The following is a 26228-nucleotide window of genomic DNA, read 5'->3' as shown; positions in this document are numbered from 1 at the left end:
GAGAGAAACAGAGAGGTAATTGAGACCACAAGTTTTTTTTTAAAAAACTTTTGAAAGTACTAGTTAGCATTAAGAGCCAATGGTTTGTTTCCATATGCAATTATGCAGTTGTGCCAGGTAGTTCCACTGCCAAAGGGATAACAAGCTTTTGCATGTTAAAACTATGACCAATCCGGATCATTGTGTTGCCAAATTCCAGAATGCTCAACTCAATCCTACCATAATCTAGGACCTATCAATGCTACCAAAGTCTAAGACACTTGGTAGCAGTTAAGACCTTGGAGAGGGTGCAGAAAAGATTTAAGAGGATGAGGGACTTCAGTTACATGGTTAGACTGGAGAAGCTGGAGTTGTTCTCCTTAGAGCAGAGAAGGTTGACAGGAGATTTGATAGAGGTGTTCAAAATCATCAGGAGTCTAGACAGAGAGAAACTGTTCCCGTTGGCAGAAGGTTCGAGACCCAGAGGACACAGATTTAAGGTGATTGTAACCATTCTATGATTCTACTTGGTGCTTCGAAGCCCAGGCACCTCCCTTCCTGTTAAACATCAGGAAAGTACCTCCAACCTGGTACGTTGCCTACCATTTCACTATGCATCCTGGTTTTAAAAAAGGTAACCGGTAAAATTGAGTATACTTGTAATGGAACATATTAATCAAAGCCCCTGATTTGTAGATGTCACAGAGAATTGCAGAATTTGATCTTAGAAAAACCGGTAAAAAATCTCAATATCTAAAAATTTACTGAGTCACTAAGTCAGTAGCCCTTATAATACATTGTGCAGTACATGGTACAACAGTTATGAAATAGCAGATCCTCTAACTCACTGAACAACATCACAGGAGATCTGAATATATTAAAAATAGTAGATGTGTGTGCAGACATCATACTCTGTTACAGATGCAAAACAATCTGCTTCTTAGCTGAGCCATCAACCATTGAGCATACTTCAAGCTTGCTAAGTTCCTTAACCAAACAATTCAAAACACCACGCATGTGCAGTTTTTCCAAATGAAAAGCCGGTGAGCAGGCTGTGCGGGAGGTTCAGAGAGCTGCGTGGCTATGCAGCTTATAGGAACATTGGACATAGTCTTACCTTACTTGCAGAATAGATAGAAGTTACAACATGGATAGAGGCATTTGGCCCAACCACTCCATGCCAGCACCAAGGAGCCCTACTAAAATTGGAGTCAATGGGAATCAGGGGGAAAACTCTCCACCAGCTGGAGTCACACCTTGCACAAATGAAGATGGTTGTGCTTGGTGAAGGCCAATCATCTCAGTCCCAGGACATCGTTGCAGGATGTTAGGAATTTACAAGCAACTGTTAATCTGAAGACAGACCTTTTTCTACAAGAATAAGAAGTTCTCATTAACCCCAGAATGTGCCTACTTAGAGGACTAAGGGAATGCTTTGTTATCTAAAAAAGAAAAGCCAGGCTAAATACAGCTCTCGTGTAAATGAGAGGAGAACCCAGCAGCAAACACTTTTCCTTAAGGCAGTCCCTTTACACCTATTAAGAAAGGGATATGAAGACGTAAACACTTTGCTTGTTAATATAAAATGTATGTGCATCACATGGTTGTTATACAACTATGCACCCGTTGAATTGCCAGGAGCAATGACACAAAAGACTTGCCAGTACAGGTTGAACCCCTCTTATCCGGGACTCCCTTATCCGGCACCACAAGTGGGACCATTCCCGGCCGGCGGGTGGCGCATGCACAGAACGCGACCGTCAAAATCCTACTCACCGATATCATCTTTCTCCTTAATCGGCTGCCTCCTCCTCATCACCCTGCTGGAACTCCTGCAGCCACAGTCCTCGGGCCAGCCACTCCTCCCCACAGCGCTCTCTCGGCGGGGGGGGGCGGGTCGGGCCGACTCTTGGGCCGGGTCCAGCCAATCGGCTCGCGCACATATACTTAGCCCAGCAACAGCGCAGTCCCTTATCCAGCAAAATCCCTTGTTTGGGACAGGCCAGATCCCGAGGGTGCCGGACAACGGAGGTTCAACCTATACTATAAAAAATATCTGCGAGTCGTTCCAGGTTATAACAGTCTCAGAATTCCAAGCTTCCGGATAATAGAACCCTACCAGTTGTTAGTTTATCCATTTATTTTTCGCTCATAAACTAATTAGATTCCACATAGTACAATGATATGCCAGTTAAAATATTAAACCAAATCCAAGGATCAAGATATTTATAAAGCTAAAAATATTTGAGTAAACAGCTGTGAAACTGTTGGTATGTACAATTCAAAAGTTGTGAAAGGGAGGTAAAAAGGGAAACTTTAAATTAATTTTTATAACATTGATCTCACTTACCCATAATAATATCTTCTATGTGCCCAATGACTGCATCAAACTCAGTATCAACATCAGATGAACTGGATAAGTAAAGAGATGAAAAAGGAATATTACCTTTTTTAAAAATGTAATTCCACCACCCTTTCAAGCAGTGCCTTCCAGATCAAAACAACACGCTGCCTAATTTTTTTCTTTCACGTCACCTCTGGTCTTTTACCAATTACCTTAAATCTGTGTCCTGTGGTTACCGCTACTTCAGCCCCTGGAAACTGTTTCTCCTTATTTACTCTATTAAACCCTTCTTGATTTTGAACACCTCAAGGAAATCTTCCCTTAACCTTCTTTGCTCGAAGGAGAACAACCACAGTTTCTCTATTCTTCACATAACTGAAGTCTTTCATCCCCGGTGCTATTCCAGTAAATCTCCTCTGCACCCTCATGAAGGCCTTGGCATCCTTCCCAAATTGTGGTGCCCAGAATTGGACATAATACTCCAGCAGAGGCCTAACCAGTGATTTATAAACGTTTCGCATAACTTCTTGCTTTTGTACTCGTCTATCTTTTGACAGCCTTCTCAAACTTGTCCTGCCTGCCACCTTCAAAGGCTTGCATATCTACAATCCCAGGTGTCTCTGCTCCTGCACCCCCTTTTAAAATTGAACCAGTGTAATCAGTCAGCCCAATTACTCACCATGAGATACCTATAAGAATGGTCACAGTGAATTATCTATGTATGTATATAAATATATATGAATTGTTACAGCAAACTTTGAAATGGCTTATAATGAACTTAGAAGATTCCAGCCTCTCAAAATTTGCTCCAATAATTTATATCATGATTTTAACATAGAAACACAGAAAATAGGTGCAGGAGTAGGCCATTCGAGTATGCACCGCTATTAAATAAGATCATGGCTGATCATTCCCTCAGTACCCCTTTCCTGCTTCCTCCAATCAACTGGCATCAACAACTCTCTGCGGCAGGGAATTCCACAGGTTAACAACTCTCTGAGTGAAGAAGTTTCTCCTCATCTCAGTCCTAAATGGCTTACCCCTTATCCTAAGACTATGTCCCCTGGTTCTGGACTTCCCCAACATCGGGAACATTCTTTCCGCATCGAACCTGTCCAGTCCCGTCAGAATCTTATACATTTCTATGAGATCCCCTCTCATCCTTCTAAACTCCAGTGAATAAAGGCCCAGTTGATCCAGTCTCTCCTCATATGACAGTCCAACCATCCCTGAAATTAGTCTGGTGAACCTTTGCTGCACTCCCTCAATAGCAAGAACATCCTTCCTCAGATTAGGAGACCAAAACTGAACACAATATTTCAGGTGAGGCCTTGCTAAGGCCCTGTACAACTGCAGTAAGACCTCCCTACTCCTATACTCAAATCTCCTAGCTATGAAGGCCAACATACCATTTGCCTTCTTCACCGCCTGTTGTACCTGCATGCCAACCTTTAATGACCGATGAACCATGACACCCAGGTCTCGTTGCACCTCCCCTTTTCCTAATTGCTGCCATTCAGATAATATTCTGCCTTCATGTTTTTGCCCCCAAAATAGATAACCTCACATTAATCCACATTAAACTGCATCTGCCATGCATTTGCCCACTCACCTAACCTGTCCAAGTCACCCTGCAGCCTCTTAGCGTCCCTCTCACAGCTCACACCGCCACCCAGTTTAGTGCCATCTGCAAACTTGGAGATCTTCCACTCAATTCCTTCAGCCAAATCGTTAATGTATATTGTAAAGTGCTGGGGTCCCAGCACTGAGCCCTGCGGCACTCCACTAGTCACTGCCTGCCATTCTGAAAAGGACCCGTTTATCCCGACTCTCTGCTTCCTGTCTACCAACCAGTTCTCTATCCACGTCAGTACATTACCCCCAATACCATGCACTTTGACTTTGCACACCAATCTCTTGTGCGGGACCTTGTCAAAAGCCTTTTGAAAGTCCAAATACACCACATCCACTGGTTCTCCCTTGTCCACTCTCAAAAAATTCCAGAAGATTCGTCAAGCATGATTTCCCTTTCATAAATCCATGCTGACTTGGACCGATCCTGTCACTGCTTTCCAAATGCACTGCTATTTCATCCTTAATGATTGATTCCAACATTTTCCCCACTACTGATGTCAGGCTAACCGGTCTATAATTACCCATTTTCTCTCTCCCTCCTTTTTTAAAAAGCGGTGTTACATTAGCTACCCTCCAGTCCATAGGAACTGATCCAGAGTCGATAGGCTGTTGGAAAATGATCACTAATGCATCCACTATTTCTAGGGCCACTTCCTTAAGTACTCTGCAGACTATCAGGCCCCGGGGATTTATCAGCCTTCAATCCCAACAATTTCCCTAACACAATTTCCCGCCCAATAAGGATATCCTTCAGTTCCTCCTTCTCACTAGACCCACTGTCCCCTAGTACATTCGGAAGGTTATTCGTGTCTTCCTCCGTGAAGACAGAACCGAAGTATTTGTTCAATTGGTCTGCCATTTCTTTGTTCCCCATTATAAATTCACCTGAATCCGACTGCAAGGGACCGACATTTGTCTTCACTAATCTTTTTCTCTTCACTTATTTATAGAAGCTTTTGCAGTCAGTTTTTATGTTCCCTGGAGGCTTCCTCTCGTACTTTATTTCCCCCCTCTTAATTAAACCCTTAGTCCTCCTCTGTTGAATTTAAAATTTCTCCCAGTCCTCAGGTTTGTTACTTTTTCTAGCCAATTTATATGCCTCTTCCTTGGTTTTAACACTATCCTTAATTTCCCTTGTTAGCCACAGTTGAGCCACCTTCCCCGTTTTATTTTTACTCAAGACAGGGATGCACAATTGCTGAAGTTCATCCATGTGATCTTTAAATGTTTGCCATTGCTTATCCACGGTCAACCCTTTAAGTATCCTTTGCCAGTCTATTCGAGCCAATTCACGCCTTATACCGTCTAAGTTACCTTTCCTTAAGTTCAGGACCCTAGTTTCCGAATTAATTGTGTCACTCTCAATCTTAATTAAGAATTCTATCATATTATGGTCACTCTTCCCCAAGGGGCCCGCACAACAAGATTGCTAATTAGTCCCTTCTCATTACACATCACCCAGTCTAATATGGCCAGCTCTCTAGTTGGTTCCTCGACATATTGGTCGAGAAAACCATCCCTAATACACTCCAAGAAATCCTCCTCCACCGCATTACTACCAGTTTGGTTAGCCCAATCAATATGTAGATTAAAGTCGCCCATGATAACTGCTGTACCTTTATTGCACACATCCCTTATTTCTTGTTTGATGCTGTCCCCAACCTCACTACAACGGTTTGGTGGTCTGGACACAACTCCCACCAGCGTTTTCTGCCCTTTGGTATTCTGCAGCTCCACCCATACCGATTCCACATCATCCAGGCTAATGTCCCTCCTTACTATTGCATTGATGTCCTCTTTAACCAGCAACGCCACCCCGCCTCCTTTTCCTCTCTGCCTATCCTTCCTAAATGTTGAATACCCCTGGATGCTGAGGTCCCAGCCTTGGTCATCCTGGAGCCATGTCTCTGTGATGCCAATTACATCATACCCGTTAACTGCTATCTGCGCAGTTAATTCGTCCACCTTATTCCGAATACTCCTCACATTGAGGCACAGAGCCTTCAGGCTTGTCATTTTAACACTTTGTCCCTTTAGAATTTTGCTGTAATGTGGCCCTTTTTGTTTTTTGCCTTGGGTTTCTCTGCCCTCCACTTTTACTATTCTCCTATCTTTTGCTTCTGCCTCCATTTTATTTCCCTCTGTCTCCCTGCATAGGTTCCCATTCCCCTGTCATGTTAGTTTAACTCCTCCCCAACAGCACGAGCAATCACTCCCCCCAGGACATTGGTTCCGGTCCTGCCCAGGTGCAGACCGTCCGGTTTGTACTGGTCCCACCTCCCCCAGAACCGGTTCCAATGTCCCAGGAATTTGAATCCCTCCATTTTGCACTACTCCTCAAGCCACGTATTCATCTGAGCTATCCTGCGATTCCTACTCTGACTAGCACGTGGCACTGGTAGCAACCCTGAGATTACTACTACTAATCACTTGATTAGATAACCACCTAGCAACCACTCTTTTGTCTATTGCTAAATAAAAGAATATTCCTAAAGTATTCTAAATCCAAGGTTCATAATTCATACTGTAAATCTGAGCACAGTAACCTTACTACAGCATCTTACTTACACAGATAAGGCAAAATTTTCATCCTCTGTATCCTCCATGTCCACCACTCGATCTCCAGTACCAAATAGAACTATCCAGAACAAAAAATAAGTCATAAAATAGGCAAACCTCTCATTTTCTATATATAATTATATTAATTATTCATCTATAAATGTGCAAAGACATGAAATAGTGCAAAGCCGGGAAAATACAAATGTAAAGTACTGTGATATATAAACTGCACGATAGGTAGTAAGTTACCTCAGATCAGATAAGGATCAATAACTGGAAACCTCTTCCTGATTCCTTAACAGAATGTTGCCAAATTCACTGCCCAATGTGGAACATTACGATACAGATCAGACAGGTTCAATCTCCACTGTGTCCAGTTAGCTGGTCTCAGCAAAGCAGCAGTGTAGGTATGACAGGGGCCTCAGTGAATGAAGGTGGGAAAGTGTACCAGGGAGAAAGGGCAGCAGCCCTTGATATTGGGTCAGGACAAATCCAGGTGCAGATTTCAGGTTGGCACAGTTATTAAAGGCACGGCTGGCTGTAATAGTTGCTACAGTCAATAATAATATTATTATTGCACTGCCTGTAAAGCACTGCTACTTAGGTTTGTGAACGGAGCAAAGATACTGCTATGAGTTTTGCAACAAGGCTACTTCACTTAACGATTTCACCTGACCAACTCCCATGCTCTTAACCAGCACACCACTCGGGCTGATAAAATAATAATACCACAATTCTCCCACTTTCCCCATAAGCAAAATGCTTTGTTGACATATGTTGCAGAGCTGCTGTAGAGGGAATCCTATACACTGGCAATTCATACTGGCCTGAATGCTGACTGAAAGGCACCCAAACTGTGATTTTGTCATGACTGGCTGGATACTACTCTGCACTTAGCTGTTTCCCGACTGACATTCAGAGCAATGCAAGATACCTACACAGAATCTACAGCACTGAAACAAGCCAGTTTTACTAAGTTACTGATACCACATTAGTTGCAATTGGATTTATTTTCCATTCTTAGTTCACAGTAAAAGCTTTCACATTGTGATTCAAAGCCATTTACAACCAAATGCTATCAGAGCAGTGTAAATTACCTAATGCACACCACCTGCTGAAAATATGGCGCATCAATATAATCTGAAAAACAATTGACCTGGACAGAGGATTGTTTAAATATTCCCAGAAGTCTTGGCGGATCTATGATTAGCATCCCAAACAGATACTAGAGAAAGCATCCAAACCATCAAACTGGGCAGTTTGTGTGCCTATATGCATTCATTGATATTGTTACAATTGGTCGACATTATAATAGACACAAAGCACACTAGATATACCTGGGGTAGAACATGAGCTGCTGCTCACGTTTCATTACACACCTGGAAATTCTATGCAAGAGTCTGAATTGACTCCTGGTTTCAGAAACCCACCATCTTCAATATTGGTAACTTTAGTGTCTGGGCATTTTAGGACAAAGTAGTAGAATATCAAATGTAATTGCCCTCTGGCAGAAATAACAGCAATGTCTAAGATGTGGACTTTTTTCCTGTCTTGAAAGCTGTAACTCAGTGGGATGCAGTATTTTGCACAATTCATCACTCTTTGTGAATTAGCTTCGGCATACTATTTAACAACAGAGAACACCACAGCCAAATCCAATTCTATCCACATACGTGCACGTCCCAGCAGGAGTTATTTATCAGAAGCAAGAATCCAACTGGCTGTTTTGCACCCAACCCCTTAAGCAAAGGGGTGCTTAAGTCAATTGTAGCAACCTAACTGCTGCTCCAACTGAAATCAACTGACTCAGCAAAGCTTGGGTATCAAGCTGAAAGCATATCTCTAGGTGTCCGGTTTCCTAAGTTACAACACTTAAGAGTGACAGTCCTAGCATTTACTTACAATAGGTGTCAGCTTTGGCTCAGTGTAAGCCTGACTCAGAAGGTTGTGAGTTCAAGTCCAACTCCAGAGAATTGAGTACATAATCTAGGCCGACACCTCAGTGCAGTACTGAGCGAGTGTTGCACTGTCAGAGGCGCTATCTTTTGGATGTGACATTAAACCGATGGAACGCCTGCCCTCTCAGGTGATCATAAAAGATCCTATATCACTATCACACAACACTATTTATAGAAAAGCAGTGATTTCTCCTAGTGTCCTAGCTAACATTTATCTTTCAATCAACACCTAAAAAAAAATCAGCTGGTCATTTATTTCATTGCTGTTTGTGGGACTTTGCGGTGTGCAAATGACAACACTCAAGAAAATTTTTTCGGCAGCACCTCCCAAATCAGCGACCTCTACCACCTAGAAGGACAAGGACAGCAGGGGCATGGGAACATCACCACCTGCAAGTCACACACCATCCCGACTTGGGAATATATCGACACTGGGTCAACATCCTGGAACTCCCTCCATAACAGCACTACGAGAGTACCTTTACCAGCAGTGGTTCAAGAAGGCAGCTCACCACCACCTCCTCAAGGGCAATTAGGGATGGGCTATAAATGCTGGCCTTGCCAGCGACGCATGCCTCCCAGGAACGAATAAAAAAAATTGACGGCATCATTTTTCCTACGATAGCAACACTTCAAAAGTACTAAATTGGCTGTGAAACACTTTGGGATGTCCTGAAGTTGTGAAAGGTGCTATAATAATCTAAGTCTTTCTTTCTAGGTTGGAAGTGAAGTGCTGCTTGAACTATCAAATCAAAGTAAGCCTGTATGTTTTAGAAGTGGAATTTTGTTTTAAATTTTGACATGACAGCAACACCACAAATGGTTTCCAGGAGCTATCAACATTGGGGAAACATCAGGTGTAATCAAAAAGAATGAAAACCTGCTTAAACAAGTGGAGCTGTATATACCTTTAAGTGTGCAGTTACTCTACATAGAAAATAGATGCAGGAGTAGGCCATTCGGCCCTTGAGCCTGCACCACCATTCAATATGATCATGTAAGGGGAATAGATAGGCGTTTCTGCGGCCGCAACCGAGACTCCAGGATGGTATGTTGCCTCCCTGGTGCAAGGGTCAAGGATGTCTTGGAGCGGGTGCAGGACATTCTAAAAAGGGAGGGAGAACAGCCAGTTGTCGTGGTGCACATTTTTAAAGAAAAGCAGTGATTTCTCCAATGTCCTCGCTAACATTTATCTTTCAATCAACACCTAAAAAAAAAAGGGATGAAGTCCGACGAAACGAATTTAAGGAGCTCGGAGCTAAATTAAAAAGTAGGACCTCAAAAGTAGTAATCTCGGGATTGCTACCAGTGCCACGTGCTAGTCAGAGTAGGAATCGCAGGATAGCTCAGATGAATACGTGGCTTCAGCAGTGGTGCAGTAGGGAGGGATTCAAATTTCTGGGGCATTGGAACCGGTTCTGGGGGAGGTGGGACCAGTACAAACCGGACGGTCTGCATCTGGGCAAGACCGGAACCAATGTCCTAGGGGGAGTGTTTGCTAGTGCTGTTGGGGAGGAGTTAAACTAATATGGCAGGGGGATGGGAAACAATGCAGGGAGACAGAGGGAAACAAAAAGGAGACAAAAGCAAAAGACAGAAAGGAGATGAGGAAAAGTGGAGGGCAGAGAAACCCAAGGCAAAGAACAAAAAGGGCCACTGTACAGCAAAATTCTAAAAGGACAAAGGGTGTTAAAAAAACAAGCCTGAAGGCTGTGTGTCTTAATGCAAGGAGTATCTGCAATAAGGTGGATGAATTAACTGTGCAAATAGATGTTAACAAATATGATGTGATTGGGATTACAGAGACGTGGCTCCAGGATGATCAGGGCTGGGAACTCAACATCCAGGGGTATTCAACATCCAGGAAGGATAGAACAAAAGGAAAAGGAGGTGGGGTAGCATTGCTGGTTAAAGAGGGGATTAATGCAATTGTTAGGAAGGACATTAGCTTGGATGATGTGGAATCTATATGGGTAGAGCTGCAGAACACCAAAGGGCAAAAAACGTTAGTGGGAGTTGTGTACAGACCTCCAAACAGTAGTAGTGATGTTGGGGAGGGCATTAAACAGGAAATTAGGGGTGCATGCAATAAGGGTGCAGCAGTTACAATGGGTGACTTTAATATGCACATAGATTGGACTAACCAAACTGGAAGCAATACGGTGGAGGAGGATTTCCTGGAGTGCATAAGGAATGGTTTTCCAGACCAATATGTCGAGGAACCAACTAGAGGGGAGGCCATCTTAGACTGGGTGTTGTGTAATGAGAGAGGATTAATTAGCAATCTCGTTGTGCGAGGCCCCTTGGGGAAGAGTGACCATAATATGGTGGAATTCTGCATTAGGATGGAGAATGAAACAGTTAATTCAGAGACCATGGTCCAGAACTTAAAGAAGGGTAACTTTGAAGGTATGAGGCGTGAATTGGCTAGGATAGATTGGCGAATGATACTTAAGGGGTTGACTGTGGATGGGCAATGGCAGACATTTAGAGACCGCATGGATGTACTACAACAATTGTACATTTCTGTCTGTCGTAAAAATAAGAAAGGGAAGGTGGCTCAACCGTGGCTATCAAGGGAAATCAGGGATAGTATTAAAGCCAAGGAAGTGGCATACAAATTGGCCAGAAATAGCAGCGAACCCGGAGACTGGGAGAAATTTAGAACTCAGCAGAGGAGGCCAAAGGGTTTGATTAGGGCAGGGAAAATGGAGTACGAGAAGAAGCTTGCAGGGAACATTAAGACGGATTGCAAAAGTTTCTATAGATATGTAAAGAGAAAAAGGTTAGTAAAGACAAACATAGGTCCCCTGCAGTCAGAATCAGGGGAAGTCATAACGGGGAACAAAGAAATGACAGACCAATTGAACAAGTACTTTGGTTCGGTATTCACAAAGGAGGACACAAACAACCTTCCGGATATAAAAGGGGTCAGAGGGTCTAGTAAGGAGGAGGAACTGAGGGAAATCCTTATGAGTCGGGAAATTGTGTTGGGGAAATTGATGGGATTGAAGGCCGATAAATCCCCAGGGCCTGATGGACTGCATCCCAGAGTACTTAAGGAGGTGGCCTTGGAAATAGCGGCTGCATTGACAGTCATTTTCCAACATTCCATTGACTCTGGATCAGTTCCTATCGAGTGGAGGGTAGCCAATATAACCCCACTTTTTAAAAAAGGAGGGAGAGAAAACAGGTAGTTATAGACCGGTCAGCCTGACATCGGTAGTGGGTAAAATGATGGAATCAATTATTAAGGATGTCATAGCAGCGCATTTGGAAAGAGGTGACATGATAGGTCCAAGTCAGCATGGATTTGTGAAAGGGAAATCATGCTTGACAAATCTTCTGGAATTTTTTGAGGATGTTTCCAGTAGAGTGGACAAGGGAGAACCAGTTGATGTGGTATATTTGGACTTTCAGAAGGCTTTCGACAAGGTCCCACACAAGAGATTAATGTGCAAAGTTAAAGCACATGGGATTGGGGATAGTGTGCTGACATGGATTGAGAACTGGTTGTCACACAGGAAGCAAAGAGTAGGAGTAAATGGGTACTTTTCAGAATGGCACGCGGTGACTAGTGGGGTATCGCAAGGTTCTGTGCTGGGGCCCCAGCTGTTTACATTGTACGTTAATGATTTAGACGAGGGGATTAAATGTAGTATCTCCAAATTTGCGGATGACACTAAGTTGGGTGGCAGTGTGAGCTGCGAGGAGGATGCTATGAGGCTGCAAAGTGACTTGGATAGGCAAGGTGAGTGGGCAAATGCATGGCAGATGAAGTATAATGTGGATAAATGTGAGGTTATCCACTTTGGTGGTAAAAACAGAGAGACAGACTATTATCTGAATGGTGACAGATTAGGAAAAGGGGAGGTGCAACGAGACCTGGGTGTCATGGTACATCAGTCATTGAAGGTTGCCATGCAGGTACAGCAGGCGGTTAAGAAAGCAAATGGTATGTTGGCCTTCATAGCGAGGGGATTTGAGTACAGGGGCAGGGAGGTGTTGCTACAGTTGTACAGGGCCTTGGTGAGGCCACACCTGGAGTATTGTGTACAGTTTTGGTCTCCTAACCTGAGGAAGGACATTCTTGCTATTGAGGGAGTGCAGCGAAGGTTTACCAGACTGATTCCCGGGATGGCGGGACTGACCTATCAAGAAAGACTGGATCAACTGGGCTTGTATTCACTGGAGTTCAGAAGAATGAGAGGGGACCTCATAGAAACATTTAAAATTCTGACGGGGTTAGACAGGTTAGATGCAGGAAGAATGTTCCCAATGTTGGGGAAGTCCAGAACCAGGGGTCACAGTCTAAGGATAAGGGGTAAGCCATTTAGGACCGAGATGAGGAGAAACTTCTTCACCCAGAGAGTGGTGAACCTGTAGAATTCTCTACCACAGAAAGTTGTTGAGGCCAATTCACTAAATATATTCAAAAAGGAGTTATATGTAGTCCTTACTACTAGGGGGATCAAGGGGTATGGCGAGAAAGCAGGAATGGGGTACTGAAGTTGCATGTTCAGCCATGAACTCATTGAATGGCGGTGCAGGCTAGAAGGGCTGAATGGCCTACTCCTGCACCTATTTTCTATGTTTCTATGGCTGATCATTCACCTCAGTACCCCTTTCCCACTTTCTCTTCATACCACTTAATCCCTTTAGCCGTAAGGGCCATATCTAACTCCCTCTTGAATATATCCAATGAACTGGCAACAACGACTTTCTGCAGCAGGGAATTCCACAGGTTAACAACTATAGTGCCGGCGGAAAGCAAGTTTCACTGACACCACCGTTAGGGTGTAAATAGTCTGATTTTCCCTGAAGACTCAAAATGAGAGTAACTCCCTCAAGGAATCTCACTCCACGTCGGAGTCAGCTCAGGCCTTAACCCTTAATTTAAACATCAGTTTAACATTGGTGCAAAGCCGAAACCACCTCACAGACACGCAACCTAGTATGAATGGACCGTGAGGGGGGATTAATCACATCTTCAAACCCAAAAGGAGGCCAAAATGAGCGAGATGTGACGGGTCTGGGCTTCTGCGGCCGGTTGTCCACGAACATTTGCCCCGGAACTTGCACCATTGGCGCGGGCTTCGATGTCGACAACGCCGCGCTTTAATCCAAACCAGACAAAGCGGTGTGCATCCCAGACACTGGAATATGATCAAACTCCCAAGCAGACCCCCGCCCGGATTTCATACTCCCGGAGCCGGCTCCGGCAGCACCGAGACTGTGAGTGCGGCGGCCGAGGAGCCGCGCGGTTTGAGCGCTGAAGGCGCCGGTGTGCCGGCCGGCCGCTCACCTGGCGATTTCCAGGCCATTGTTGAACCGCTCTCCACAGCAACGGAAGTAACCGGTCCCCGGCCAGGCGCCGTCCCCACTGCAACAGCAGCTCCCACCGCACGTTCCTGGGTAAAATAAATACAACACAAGGGGGATGGTGAGTAAGCCGTCCCGCACCCACCCTCACCTCGGCATTACGGCGCCCTCCCTTTAACCCACCTCACGATCGGTCAGTGTGTGAGAAGAAATCTGCGCCTGTCCGCGGCTGTGATCACTGCACCATTCGGTGTCCGTGTGCGGCGGGGCTCGCTCGCTGGCGGCCGTTGTCCGGTGCGGTGCCCGGGAACCCCCTCCGGCGTTGCTTCTGGCCGCACCACGCGCTCTGGAACCGCGAGCCGTTGGGCGGCGGCTCCTGCGCGCAGCCAGGCAGGAGCTGGCGGACATTGCAGGGGACAGGCTTATCCATCCATGAACTGCTGCCCTCATAAGAATTAGGAGTAGGCTATTCAGTCCCTCCAGCCTGCTCGCACTAAGATCATGGCTGATTTTCGACCTCAGCTCCACATTCCCACCCTTGCTTCCCCTATAGTCCAAAGATCTAGTGATCTCAGCTTAAATATACTTATATTTTTATTTTAAAATATACTCAACGACTCAGCATCCACAGCCCTTTCGGGTAGAGAATTCCAAAGAATCATAACCCGGGGAATGAAGAAATTCATTCTCAGCTCCGTCTTAAATGACCATCCCCTTATCGTGAGACGATGGCCCCGAGTTCTAGACTCTTCAGCCATGGGAAACAACTTCTCAGCATGTCAAACCCCTTCAAAATCTTACACATTTCAATGAGGTCACCTCTCATTCTTCTAAACGCCAGAGAGTTGAGGCCCAATCTACTCAATCTCTCTTCATAAGACAACCCTCTCATCCCAGAAATCAATCTAGTGAACCTTCATTGCACTGCCTCTCGGCATGTAAATCCTTCCTCAGATAAAGAAACCAAAATTGTGCACTACTCCAGGTGTGGTCTCACTAAAGCCCTGTACAATTGTAGCGAGACTTTCTTACTTTTGTACTCCAACCCCCTTGCAATAAAGGCCATTTTCATTTCTAATTACAACAGTGACTACAGTCCTAAAGTACTTCATTGACTGTAAAGCACTTTGAGACATCCGGTGGTCATGAAAGGCACTATATAAATCCAAGTATTTTCTTTAATTCCTTGCTCTACCTGCATGCTAGCTCTGTGATCATCAAATAATCACAGCTTGTCATCGTAATAGGATTGCAATCTATTCTATTAAAATAATTACATTTCTAATTGGACAACCTTAGGACAACAGTAATAATTAGTAAAAGGCATGTTGAAGACTGGTGGGTAGGAAGCACTTCAAACACAAAAAGTAAAAAGGTCCGGCATGGTCTTCCAAATAGTGTAATTAAGGCAACGTCTCTGCAGCCATTTTAGGCAAAAATAGGTTTCCAGGAAATAAGCTAGAGGGAATGAACTTCCATGTTTAAAAAAAATTTTTTGTTTCATTTGAATTTTTTAATTTTAATTTTCATTCATGGTGACTCGTCTTAAATATATTTCATTTTGCTCAAAGTACGCATGTAGCATTCTCTTATAGTGAAAGTTCTTCCATTACTTGGGAGAAAAATTTCAATGAGCTGTTTAGACAAAGATTCACAACATCCAGCAACACCACAATTATAGATGTTGACATTAAGGTGGACTCCAAAACTTTATGTAAAAGGAGTAAGGGAGGAACTTACATCCCACTGAAAATATTCCCAGTACTTTGATTTGTTCTTGTTTTCTGAGTGCCACTAATAGGGCCACATTTATTGCCCAGCTCTAGCTTCCCTGCGAAGGCAGTACTAGCAATAATTAAGGAACAGTAATACATTTCCAGTTCAGAATGGTATTAACTTGAAGGTGATGGCGTATGTTTGTACATTGCTGGTTGAGGGCGCAAGGGAAGGGAGGTGTTGTCAAAGTAACCTTGGTGAGCTGTTGCTTCGCATGCTGTATAGTCAGAGGCCCCTTGATGGAGATGAATGTTGAATCCCGTTGTTGGAGTATTGTACTTAATCATCTTCACTTGGAATATAGAATCGAATCTACCAAAATTCCCTGCATTCTGGGGAGGTCCCAGCGGATTGGAAAACCGCAAATGTAATGTCCCTATTTAACAAAGGAGGCTGACAGAAAGCAGGAAACTATAGACTGGTTAACCTAACATCTGTCATTGGGAAAATGCTGGCGTCCATTATTCATAATATCAAGTATCATAGGCGATGCCACACGGGCTCAACAGAGCTAGGCATTTATCCAGTGGCAAGGGTTAAACCAGGACGACTGGAGACCTGCTCTGTTGCAGGGACCTAGTGCACACATATATCGAAGTATGGGAAGACCCGTGCTGCCCCTGGGCCCTCGGCTCTTCTGCGCCCCGTACCCTGTTTCACCGCACCTTCGCCCACAATGTTGCAGGGCCCGGCGCTCCAGCTCTATTTATAGCCCCAACCTGCAGTGGTTTTCCTCACACAGGTCGGGGCAGCCCACGATATTATCTTAAAGTATATACCATTTAGCACAGGAAGACCTCCTTGATTACTACTTACTAATCCTTGTTTCCTCTGTTTTACAGATTCATTTTCTAAATTCTTGCTCTCCAATTTCAGCTTTACTTCCTTCCCTATTGAATTTGTTCTCAGGTTCCCATCCCCCTGCCAGGCTGATGTGCAAAGGTAGCAGTAACAGGACATTTAGAAAATCATAAAACAATCAAGCAGAGTCCGCATGGTTTTATGAAATGGAAATCATGTTTTAAAAATTTGCTAGAGTTCTTTGAGGATGTAATGAGCAGAATGGATAAAGGGGAACCAGTAGATGTAGTGTATTTGGATTTTCAGAAGGCATTCAATAAGGTGCTATATAAAAGGTTACTGCACAAGGTAAGAACTCACGGGGTTGGGCATAATATATTGGCATGGATCGAGGATTGGCTGTAACAGAAAACAGAGAAGCGGGATAAATGGGTAATTTTCAGGTTGGCAAACTGTAACTAGCGGGGTGCCACAGGGATCAGTGCTGGGGCCGCAACTATTTACAATCTATATTAATGACTTGGGTGAAGGGAGCGAGTGTAATGTAGCCAAATTTGCTGATGATACGATGATACAAAGATAAGAGATACCCGCCCTCCTATATAGCTCAAAGACATGGACTATATACAGCAGGCACCTCAAAATACTGGAGAAGTACCACCAACGCTGCCTCGGCAAGATCCAGCAAATCCATTGGCAGTATAGGTGCACCAACATCAGTGTTCTCACTCAAGCCAACATCCCCAGCATCGAAGCATTGACCACGCTCGATCAGCTCCGTTAGACGGGCCACACTGTCTGCATGCCTGACACGAGGCTCCCAAAACATGCGCTCTACTCGGAGCTCCAACCCGGCAAACGAACTCCAGGTGAGCAGAGGAAACTCTTGAAGGACACCCTCAGGCTCCTTGAAAAAGTGCAACATCCCCAACAATACCTGGGAATCCTTGGCCCAAGATTGCTCAAGGTGGAGGAAAAGCATCCGGGAAGGCGCTAAGCACCTCGAGTCTCTTTGCCGAGCCAGCTGAAGCTAAGCGTCGACAGCTGATGGAGCGCGCGGCAATCCAGGCACTCCACCCACCCGTTCCTTCAACCACCGTCTACCCGACCTGTGACAAGAGACTGTTGGTCCCGCATTGGACTCTTCAGTCACCCAAGAACTAATTTTTAGTGTGGAAGTAAATCATCTTTGACTCCAAGGGACAGCCTAAGAAGAGGTGGGAAAACAAGTTATGAAGAGAACAAAAATAATCTGTAAAGGGATATAGATAGCTTAAGTGAGTGGGCAAATCTTTGGCAGATGGAGTATAATGTGGGAAAATGTGAAGTTATCCACTTTGGTAGGAAGAATAAAAAAGCAAATTATTACTTAAATGGAGACTACAAAATGCTGCGGTACAGAAGGATCTGGGGGTCCTTGTACATGAAAACACAAAAGGTTAGCATGCAAGTAGAGCAAGTAATTAGGAAGGCAAACGGAATGTTGGCCTTTATTGCAAGGGGGATGGAATATAAAAATAGTGAAGTCTTGCTACAACTGTACATTGGTGAGACCACACCTGGAGTACTGCATAGTTTTGGGCTCCTTATTTAAGGAGGGATATACTTACTTTGGAGGCAGTGCAGAAAAAGTTCACTAGGTTGATTCTGGAGATGAAGGGGCTGTCTTATTAAGAAAGGTTGAGCAGATTGGGCCTATACTCATTGGAGTTTAGAAGAATGAGAGGTGATCTTATGGAAACATAAGATTCTGAGGGGGCTGGACTGGGTAGAGAGAATGTTTCTCCTCGTGGGGGAATCTAGAATTAGGGGGCATAATTTCAGAATAAGGGGTCGACCATTTAAAACAGAGATGAGGAATTTCTCCTTTCTGGGTTGTGAACTTTTGGAATTCTCTACCCGAGAGAGCTGTTGAGGCTGGGTCATTGAATATATTTAAGGTAGAGACAGATTTTTGAACCATAAGGGAGTTATGGGGAGCGAACGGGAAAGTGGAGTTAAGGGCATGATCAGATCAGCCATGATCTCATTGAGGGGCCAAATGGCCTGCTCCTACTTCTTATGAATAGAATGGTTACAACATGGAAGGCCATTTAGCCCGTCGAGCTCGTGCCAACTCTCTGCAAGAGCACCTCAGCTAGTCCCACTCCCTGCCATTTCTTTGTAACCCTGCAAATGTTTTTTTTTTTTAGGAACTTATCCAACTCCCTTTTGAAAGCAGTGCATTCCAGATCCTAACCACTCACTGTGTAAAAGAGTTTTTTCTTATGTTGCTTTTGGTTCTTTTGCCAATCACCTTAAATCTGTGTCCTCTGGTTCTTGACCCTTCTGCCAATGGAAACAGTTTCTATCTACTCTGTCTAGACCCTTCATGATTTTGAACACTTCTATCAAATCTCAATCTTCTCTGCCCCAAGGACAACAACCCCAGCTTCTCCAGTTTATCCACGTAATTGAAGTCCCTCATCCCTGGAATCATTCTCATACATCTTTTCTGCACCCTCTCGAAGGCCTTTACATCCTTCCTAAAGTGCGGTGCCCAGAATTGGACACAATACTCCAGTTGAGGCCGAACTAGTGTTTTTTAAAGGTTCATCATAATTTCCACACTTTTCTCCTTTATACCTCTATTCATGAAACCCATGATCCTGTAAGCCTTTTAAACCACTTTCTCTAACTGCCCTGCCAGCTTTAACAATTTATGCACATACACCCCTAGGGTTCTGTTCATGCACCCACTTTAGGATTGTACCCTTTAGTTTATATTTCCTCTCCTCATTCTTTCTACCAAAATGTATCACTTTGTACTTTTCTGCATTAAATTTCATCTGCCACATGTCCGCCCATTCCACCAGCCTGTCTATGCCCTCTTGAAATCAATCACTATCCTTCTCACTGTTCACTATACTTCCAAGTTTTGTGCCATCTGCAAATTTTGAAATTATGCCCTGTACACCCACATCCAAGTCATTAATATATATCAAGGAGTGGTCCCAGCACAGACCCTGAGGGAACACCACCTTTCTCCTCTACTAAAAACAACTGTTCACCACTACTCTCTGTTTCCTATCACTTAGCCAATTTCTTATCTGTGCTGCCATTGTCCCTTTTATTCCATGGGCTTCAACTTTGCTGGCAAGTCTGTTATGTGGCACGTTGTCAAATGCCTTTTGGAAATCCATGTACACCACATCAATCGCATTGCCCTCATCAACCCTCTCTGTTACCTCATCAAAAAACTCCAAGTTGGTAAGACACGATATGCTTTTATCAAATCAGCATTGGCTTTCCTTAATTAATCCACACTTGTCCAAGTGACTATTCATTTTGTCCCTGCTTATTGTTTCTAACAGCTTCCCTACGACCAAGGTTAAACTGACTGTCCTATAGTTGCTCGGTTTATTTTTACACTCTTTTTGGAATAAGGGTGTAACATTTGCAATTTTCCAGTCCTCTGGCACCACCCCCGTTTCTAAGGAGAATGAGAAGATTATGGCCAGTACCTCTGCGATTTCTTCCTTCACTTCCCTCAGTGTCTTGGTACTTGAAGTGCAGCCAGCCTTTCTCATACCTCGTCTTTATCAATTCTTATCCCATCCAGTATCTCCTCTATTTCCTCCTTTACTATGTCTATGGCAGTATCTTCTTCCTTGGTGAAGACAGATGTAAAGTACTCATTTAGTGCCCCAGCCATACCCTCTGCCTCCATGTGTAGGTCTCCTTTTTGGTCCCGAATTGGCCTCACCCCTCTTACTACTTGCATACCTATAGAAGACTTTGGATTACCATTTGTGTTACATTAACATTCAAGATGAACTTTTTAGTATAAATTATAAGAACATGTGCTTTAGTCTTTTAGAAAGGTCTTTACTACTCAACAAAATTATGTTCAGACTGCACTTGAATTCAGTGGATTGTGCAGTTTCTCTCAAGCCGTTTGCGCACTTATCCAAGAATCTGACAATCTGTCTCTTTTCACCAGTTACTATAGTAACCAGACAGATTTTACTTTTGAGTTTGTAAAACAAATACTTCATGTTACAACTTTAAAAGTATTTACAGCATAGAAACAGGTCATTCGACCCAACAAGTCTATGCCGGCGTGTATGCTCCAACATGCCTCCTCCCACCCCTCTTCATGTAACCCCATCAACATATACTCCTATTTCTTTTTCCCCTCATGTGTTTATCCAGCTTCACCTTGAACGAGTCGATGCTATTCGCCTCAACTGCTCCTTGTGGCAGCAAGTTCCACATTCTAATCACTCTCTGGGTAAAATGGTTTCTCCTGCATTCTCTACAGATTTATTAGTAACTCATATCTATGGCCCATAGTTCTGGACTCGCCTGCAAGTGGAAACATCTCGACATCTACCTCATCATACCGTTTCATAATCTTGAAAACATCTAACAGGTCATCCCTCGATCTCTTTTTTTAAAAAAAAGAGACCCAGCCTGTTCAATCTTTCCTAATAGGTAAAACCTCTCAGTTCTGGTATCATTCCAATAAATATTTTTTACACCTTCTCCAGTGCCTCTATATCCTTTTAATACTCCCAACTGTGGTCTAATCAAGGTTCTATACAAGTTTAACGTAACTTTCAATTCTATCTATCTAGAAAGGCTTAGTTTGCTTTTTTATGGCCTTATTAACCTGTGACATTACTTTTAGCGATCCTGTGTATCTGCATCCCCAGATCCTTCTGCTCCTCTATCCCAATTCGACACTTATTTTCCGAGTATGTGGCCTCCTTATTTGTACTGAAAAAACATTTTGTACTGAGAACAGGCTATGTAAAATTTGTACTAACAGTGGCAACTTCCTCAGTTATTTAAGCAGACGAAGGAGACAACTTTTAAGACTACAAAACCCAATATTCGTCAGCTCATTTTCTAATCCCTCCTTTTTCTGCCAATATTCTTTCCTCCTCTTTCAATGGCACTTGCTGGGATGCCATTCCATGGGTACTGGAAGCCTCTCCCAAACCGGTGCACATTTATTTTCTACTTGGCATAATTCATTGACTGATCAATTTTCACTTACCATTCTTAAAACAATGGCCTGGATTTTGCGAAGTGATGGCGGTCACTTCTGACCTCGAAGCTGCTCACAAAGATCTACCGATATCTGTGGCATGAATTTTACCTTTCCCGACATTAATTTCATTCTGGCATCACCTACAAGGGATTTCCAGCATCAGTGATGTCATCAATCAAGTTAAGCAGCCAATCACATTGAAGAATTCTCAGACAGCAAACCAGGAAGTAAAAAGCACTAATTATCCTTCACTTTTTAATCATTTTACAGCAAGCAAAATTAAGGTTGGGACATGCATATGGAATTAAGGTAGAAGCTGAAATATCAAAACAAAATATATTTTTAAAAATCATGTAATTTTTATCATGTAATGTAGGAAATGAGACTCCACATATAAAATTAGTTTTCCAGGATGGAGAGATTGTTCAGCAGGAATGACATAATATGCCATTTTAAAAAAAAAATCAGTTACCTCATTAAACAAGGCTTAACTTTATGGATCTTTACAGCGAGAAGAGCGTAAAAACTGAAACTCAGGTCAATTCAATGATTCTACATTGATTGTATCTGTGGAGGAGCAAGGCACCACTGATAGCAATTTCAGGATTTCTGCATTTAAATGTGCACGTGCAAACTCCAGAAACTGTCAGTTTTAGAGTAGTGATGGCGAACACTAAGTTTCGCGTCATTAGAACCACAAATTCTGGGCCAATATTGTTTCCAAAACAATAAATGAATACTTGATCTGGACTTGAGGTGCTACATAAATGCAGGTTCTTTAACATATCTTCACCACATCCCAAAGCATTTCACAGCCAATGGATTACTTTTGAAGGGTACTTCTGGTTTTGTAGGCAAATGTAGCAACTAATTTGTATATAGCTGGACAGACCTATGATTAAAAGAGCAAATAATCTCTCGTGATTAGTTGAGCTTATAGCATGGTCTTGCATCCATTCCCTGCTCTTGGACATCCTTTTCAAGGAATGGTAATCCGTAAATGTAGTTTTATTGGGGCTCGATAGCACTTTTAGTGCTGTTGATATGCTTGGAACAGGCCAGTGTTGGTACTAATGGAGGGCATTGCTCGCTCGCAATAGTAATTAATCAGTAACTCAGACTTCAGGCATCTCCATTATGTACCTTACTGCTTTGAGTCTGAGAATTGAAAATACAGGCTGTACTTTCATGTACACTATCATATCTTGTGCTCAACAGTTCCTGTCACTCTTACTCCTGGCAAGCCTGTGAATGGGACATAGCCAACATGCAGAATGCCCTTGAATTGTGGCAAGCCTGTGAATGAGGAAAATCATCTCCGGCCCAGGACAATGCTGCAGGAATTCCTCAGGGTAGTGTCCTAGGCCCAACCATCTCAACTGCTTTATCAATGACCTTCCCTCCATAAAGGTCAGAAATTGGAATGTTTTCTGATGATTGCATAGTGTTCCGTTCCATTTGAAACGACTCAAATAATGAAGCTGTCCTTGCCCACATGCAGCAAGACTTGGACAACATTCATGCTTGGGCCCCTAAGTGGCAAGTAACATTCATACCACACAAGTGCCAGGCAATGACCATCTCAAACAGAGTCTAACCACCTCCTCTTGACATTCAACAGCATTATCACCACCAAATCTCATAAATATGTTCAGGGTGGTGGTGGGGGGGGGTGCGGGGGTCACGATTGACCAGAAACTTAAAATGTCCCAGCCACATAAATACCATGGCTACAAGAGCAGGTCAGAGGCTGGGTATTCTGTGGTGAGTGACTCACCTCCTGACGTCTCAAGACACAAGTCAGGAGCGTGATGGAATATTCTCCACTTGCTTGAACAACACAAGATACCATCCAGGACAAAACAGCCTGTTTGATTGGCACCCCATCCACCACTTTAAACATTCACTCCATCCACCATCGGCACAACGTAACTGCACTGTGTACCTAAAGATACACAGCAGCCACTCGCTATTTCTTCGTCAGCACTTCCCAAACTCAGGACCTTTAAAGAGGAAATAGTTTGGGTACAGTCCCATGAGGGGGATTAAAGTCAGAGCTCCCGAGAAGAACAGACAGATAGAGAATACGATGAAGCAGAAACGGAGCGCGAATGTCATATCAGGTTGCAAATACATCCGAGAATCAGACTTATTTATAGAAAGGTCAGAGGAGGTGAAAAAGAAAATAAAAGAGGGGTAAAGAGAGGGTATGAGCATAGAATGGCAGCCAACATAAAAGGTAATCCAAAAGTCTTCTATGGGCATATAAATAGTAAAAGGGTAGTAAGAGGAGGGGTGGGCCAATTAGGCACCAAAAAGAGACCTTATGCATGGAGGCAGAGGGTGTGGTTGAGGTACTAAATGAGCATTTACATCTGTCTTCATCAAGAGGATGCTGCCATAGGAGGAGATACTGGAGACACTTGATAGGATAAAAATTGAGGGGTATTAGAAAGGCTGCCTGTACTTAAAGTAGATAAATCACCAGGAGCAGATGGGATGCGTCCTTGGATGCTGAGAGAAATTGAGGGTGGAAATCGTGGAGGACTGAAGAATTGCAAATGTTACACCATTGTTCAAAAAAGGGTGTAAAAGATAAACCCAATAACTACAGGCCCGTGAGTTTAACCTTGGTAGTGAGGAAGCTTTTAGAAACATTAATCAGGGACACAATTAACAGTCACTTGGATAGGCGTGGATTAATTAAGGAAAGCCAGCATGGATTTGTTAAAAGCAAATTGTGTTTAACCAACATGATTGAGTTTTTTTGATGAGGTAATAGAGACAGTTGATGAGGGTAATGCAGTCAACATACTGTATATGGATTTCCAAAAGGTGATCGACAAAGTGCCACATAATAGGCTTGCCAGCAGAATTGAAGTTCAAGGAATAAAAGGGACAGTGGTGGCCTGGATACGATATTGATTAAGTAACAGGAAATAGTGGTGAACGGTTGTTTTTCCATACGGGAGAAAGGTATACAGTAGTGTTTCCCAGGGTCGGTTCATGGACCATTGGTTTTTCTTAATATATATTAATGACTTGGACATGGGTGTACAGAGCACAATTTCAAAATTTGCATATGACAAAAGTTGGAAGGGGGAGAGCGATAGACTTCAGGAAGACAAGACAGGTTGGTGAAATGGGCAGACATGTGGCAGATGAAATTTAACAGAAAAATGTGAAATGATGCATTTTGGTAGAAAGATGAAGGAGATGGCATTTAATTAAATGGGACAATCCTAAAGCGGGTACACGAACAGAAAGACCTAGGGTATGTGTGCATAAATCATTGGAGGTGGCAGGGCAGGTTAAGAAAGCATATAGGATCCTGGGCTTCATAAAAAAGAGTTAAGAGTACAAAAGTGTGGAAATTAAGAACCTTTATAAAACACTGATTCGACCCCAACTGGAGTACTGTGTCCAATTCTGGGCACCAAACTTTAGGAAGGATGTGAAGGCCTTGGAGAAGGTGCAGAAAAGATTTACAAGAATGATTTCAGGCATGAGGGACTTCAGTTATAAGGATAGACTGGAGAAGCTAGGGTTGGTTCTCCTTGGAGTAAAGATCGAGGAGATTTGATAAGAGGTGTTCAAAATTATGAGGGGTGTGGACAGAGTAGATAGAAACTGTTCCCAGGTCGAGAACCAGAGGACACAGATTTAAGGTGATTGGCAAAAGAACCAAAGGCGATGCAAGAAAAAACTTTTTTACACAGTGAGTGGTTAAGATCTGGAATGCACTGCCTGAAAGGGTGGTGAAGGCAGACTCAATTTTATCTTTCAAAAGGGAGTTGGATAAGTACCTGAAGGAAAAAATTGCAGGGCTACAGGAGAAGGGCAGGGGAGTAGGACTAGCTGAGAGTTGGCTCGGGCCGAATGGCCTTCTGCCGTGCTGTAACCATTTTATGATTCTATCGCCTAGAAGGACAAGAGCAGCAGGCACATGGGAACACCACCACCTCGACTTGGAAATACATCACTATTTCTCCATTTTGTCTGGGTCAAATCCTGGAACTCCCTCATAACAGCACTGTGGGAGCACCTTCACCACATGGACTGCAGCGGTTCAAGGTGGCAGCTCACCATCATCTACTCAAGGACAATAAATGCTGGCTTTGCCAGCAATGTCCACATCCTATGAAAAGAAAAACCACGATGACAAGATAGTGGAGTCGTTTGAACAATGTATGGAAGGATTATAGTGCTCGCACTATCACAAACTATGTTGAATGAAAACAGACACCAAGAAAGCTGGGACTCAAAGCTCATTATAAAGTTGTAGGCTTATTTTCACTCCCCAGTTAAACTTTTTCCTGAATGCAGTAACTAAGCCTCTCCCAGTCATGATGGCCTCAATTTCCAAGTCGCTACTAATGGGTTCCAACGTCAAAAGCTTTCTTCATAACCAGTTTTGTAAGAGTAATGGAAATCTATATATTTTGAAATCTTAATGTTGACATAAGGGTCAGTACTTCACTGGGGAAGGTAATTGTGACTACCCAACAGGTGGTTAATTTCTGCTCATAACTGGCTACTCAGTAGCTTGTTTTACATGGGAAGAGTGAAAAGATTGATTAAAATTACATGTACGTTAGCTTACTTTTAGCCAGAACAGGCATAAATAGCCCATGCTTGTAGTTCATACAAAATATTCATTCTTAAACAGTGGAAGTAAATCAGGATGTTGCACATCAGTTTGGTCAGATAAAATATACAATGGGAATGGATTCTAAAGACCAGTACATATAAATACAGAATTGGGTGTGAAAATGTCACATTAATACATTTTTTTACTTTGTTTTAATAAATGTGT

General features: G+C 43.3%; 1 protein-coding gene across 4 annotated transcripts in view; it reads right to left on the bottom strand.

Moving 5' to 3' along the window:
* The window catches only part of arl2bp (ADP-ribosylation factor-like 2 binding protein), a 40721-nt gene extending 19204 nt beyond the window's left edge, over window positions 1-21517 (bottom strand). Inside the window, exons 1-4 of one of the 4 annotated variants that reach the window (XM_070896901.1) lie at window positions 21419-21517; window positions 13781-13886; window positions 6527-6596; window positions 2330-2391 (exon numbers count right to left, since the gene is read on the bottom strand). In XM_070896901.1, coding sequence (XP_070753002.1) covers window positions 2330-2391; window positions 6527-6596; window positions 13781-13886; window positions 21419-21421 — 241 coding nt within the window. In that variant the 5' untranslated portion in view covers window positions 21422-21517. Of the gene's footprint in view, window positions 1-2329; window positions 2392-6526; window positions 6597-13780; window positions 13887-13980; window positions 14196-21418 lie in introns of those variants that run through there. The other 3 variants (XM_070896900.1, XM_070896897.1, XM_070896898.1) reach the window with 3 other exon arrangements.
* Between the last annotated feature and the right edge of the window lie 4711 nt (window positions 21518-26228).

Source organism: Pristiophorus japonicus, chromosome 13, assembly GCF_044704955.1.
Source record: "Pristiophorus japonicus isolate sPriJap1 chromosome 13, sPriJap1.hap1, whole genome shotgun sequence".
Classification (NCBI taxonomy): Eukaryota; Metazoa; Chordata; class Chondrichthyes; family Pristiophoridae; genus Pristiophorus; species Pristiophorus japonicus.
The sequence above is the reverse complement of the archived record's forward strand: the minus strand, read 5'-3'. Positions and strand labels throughout refer to the sequence as shown.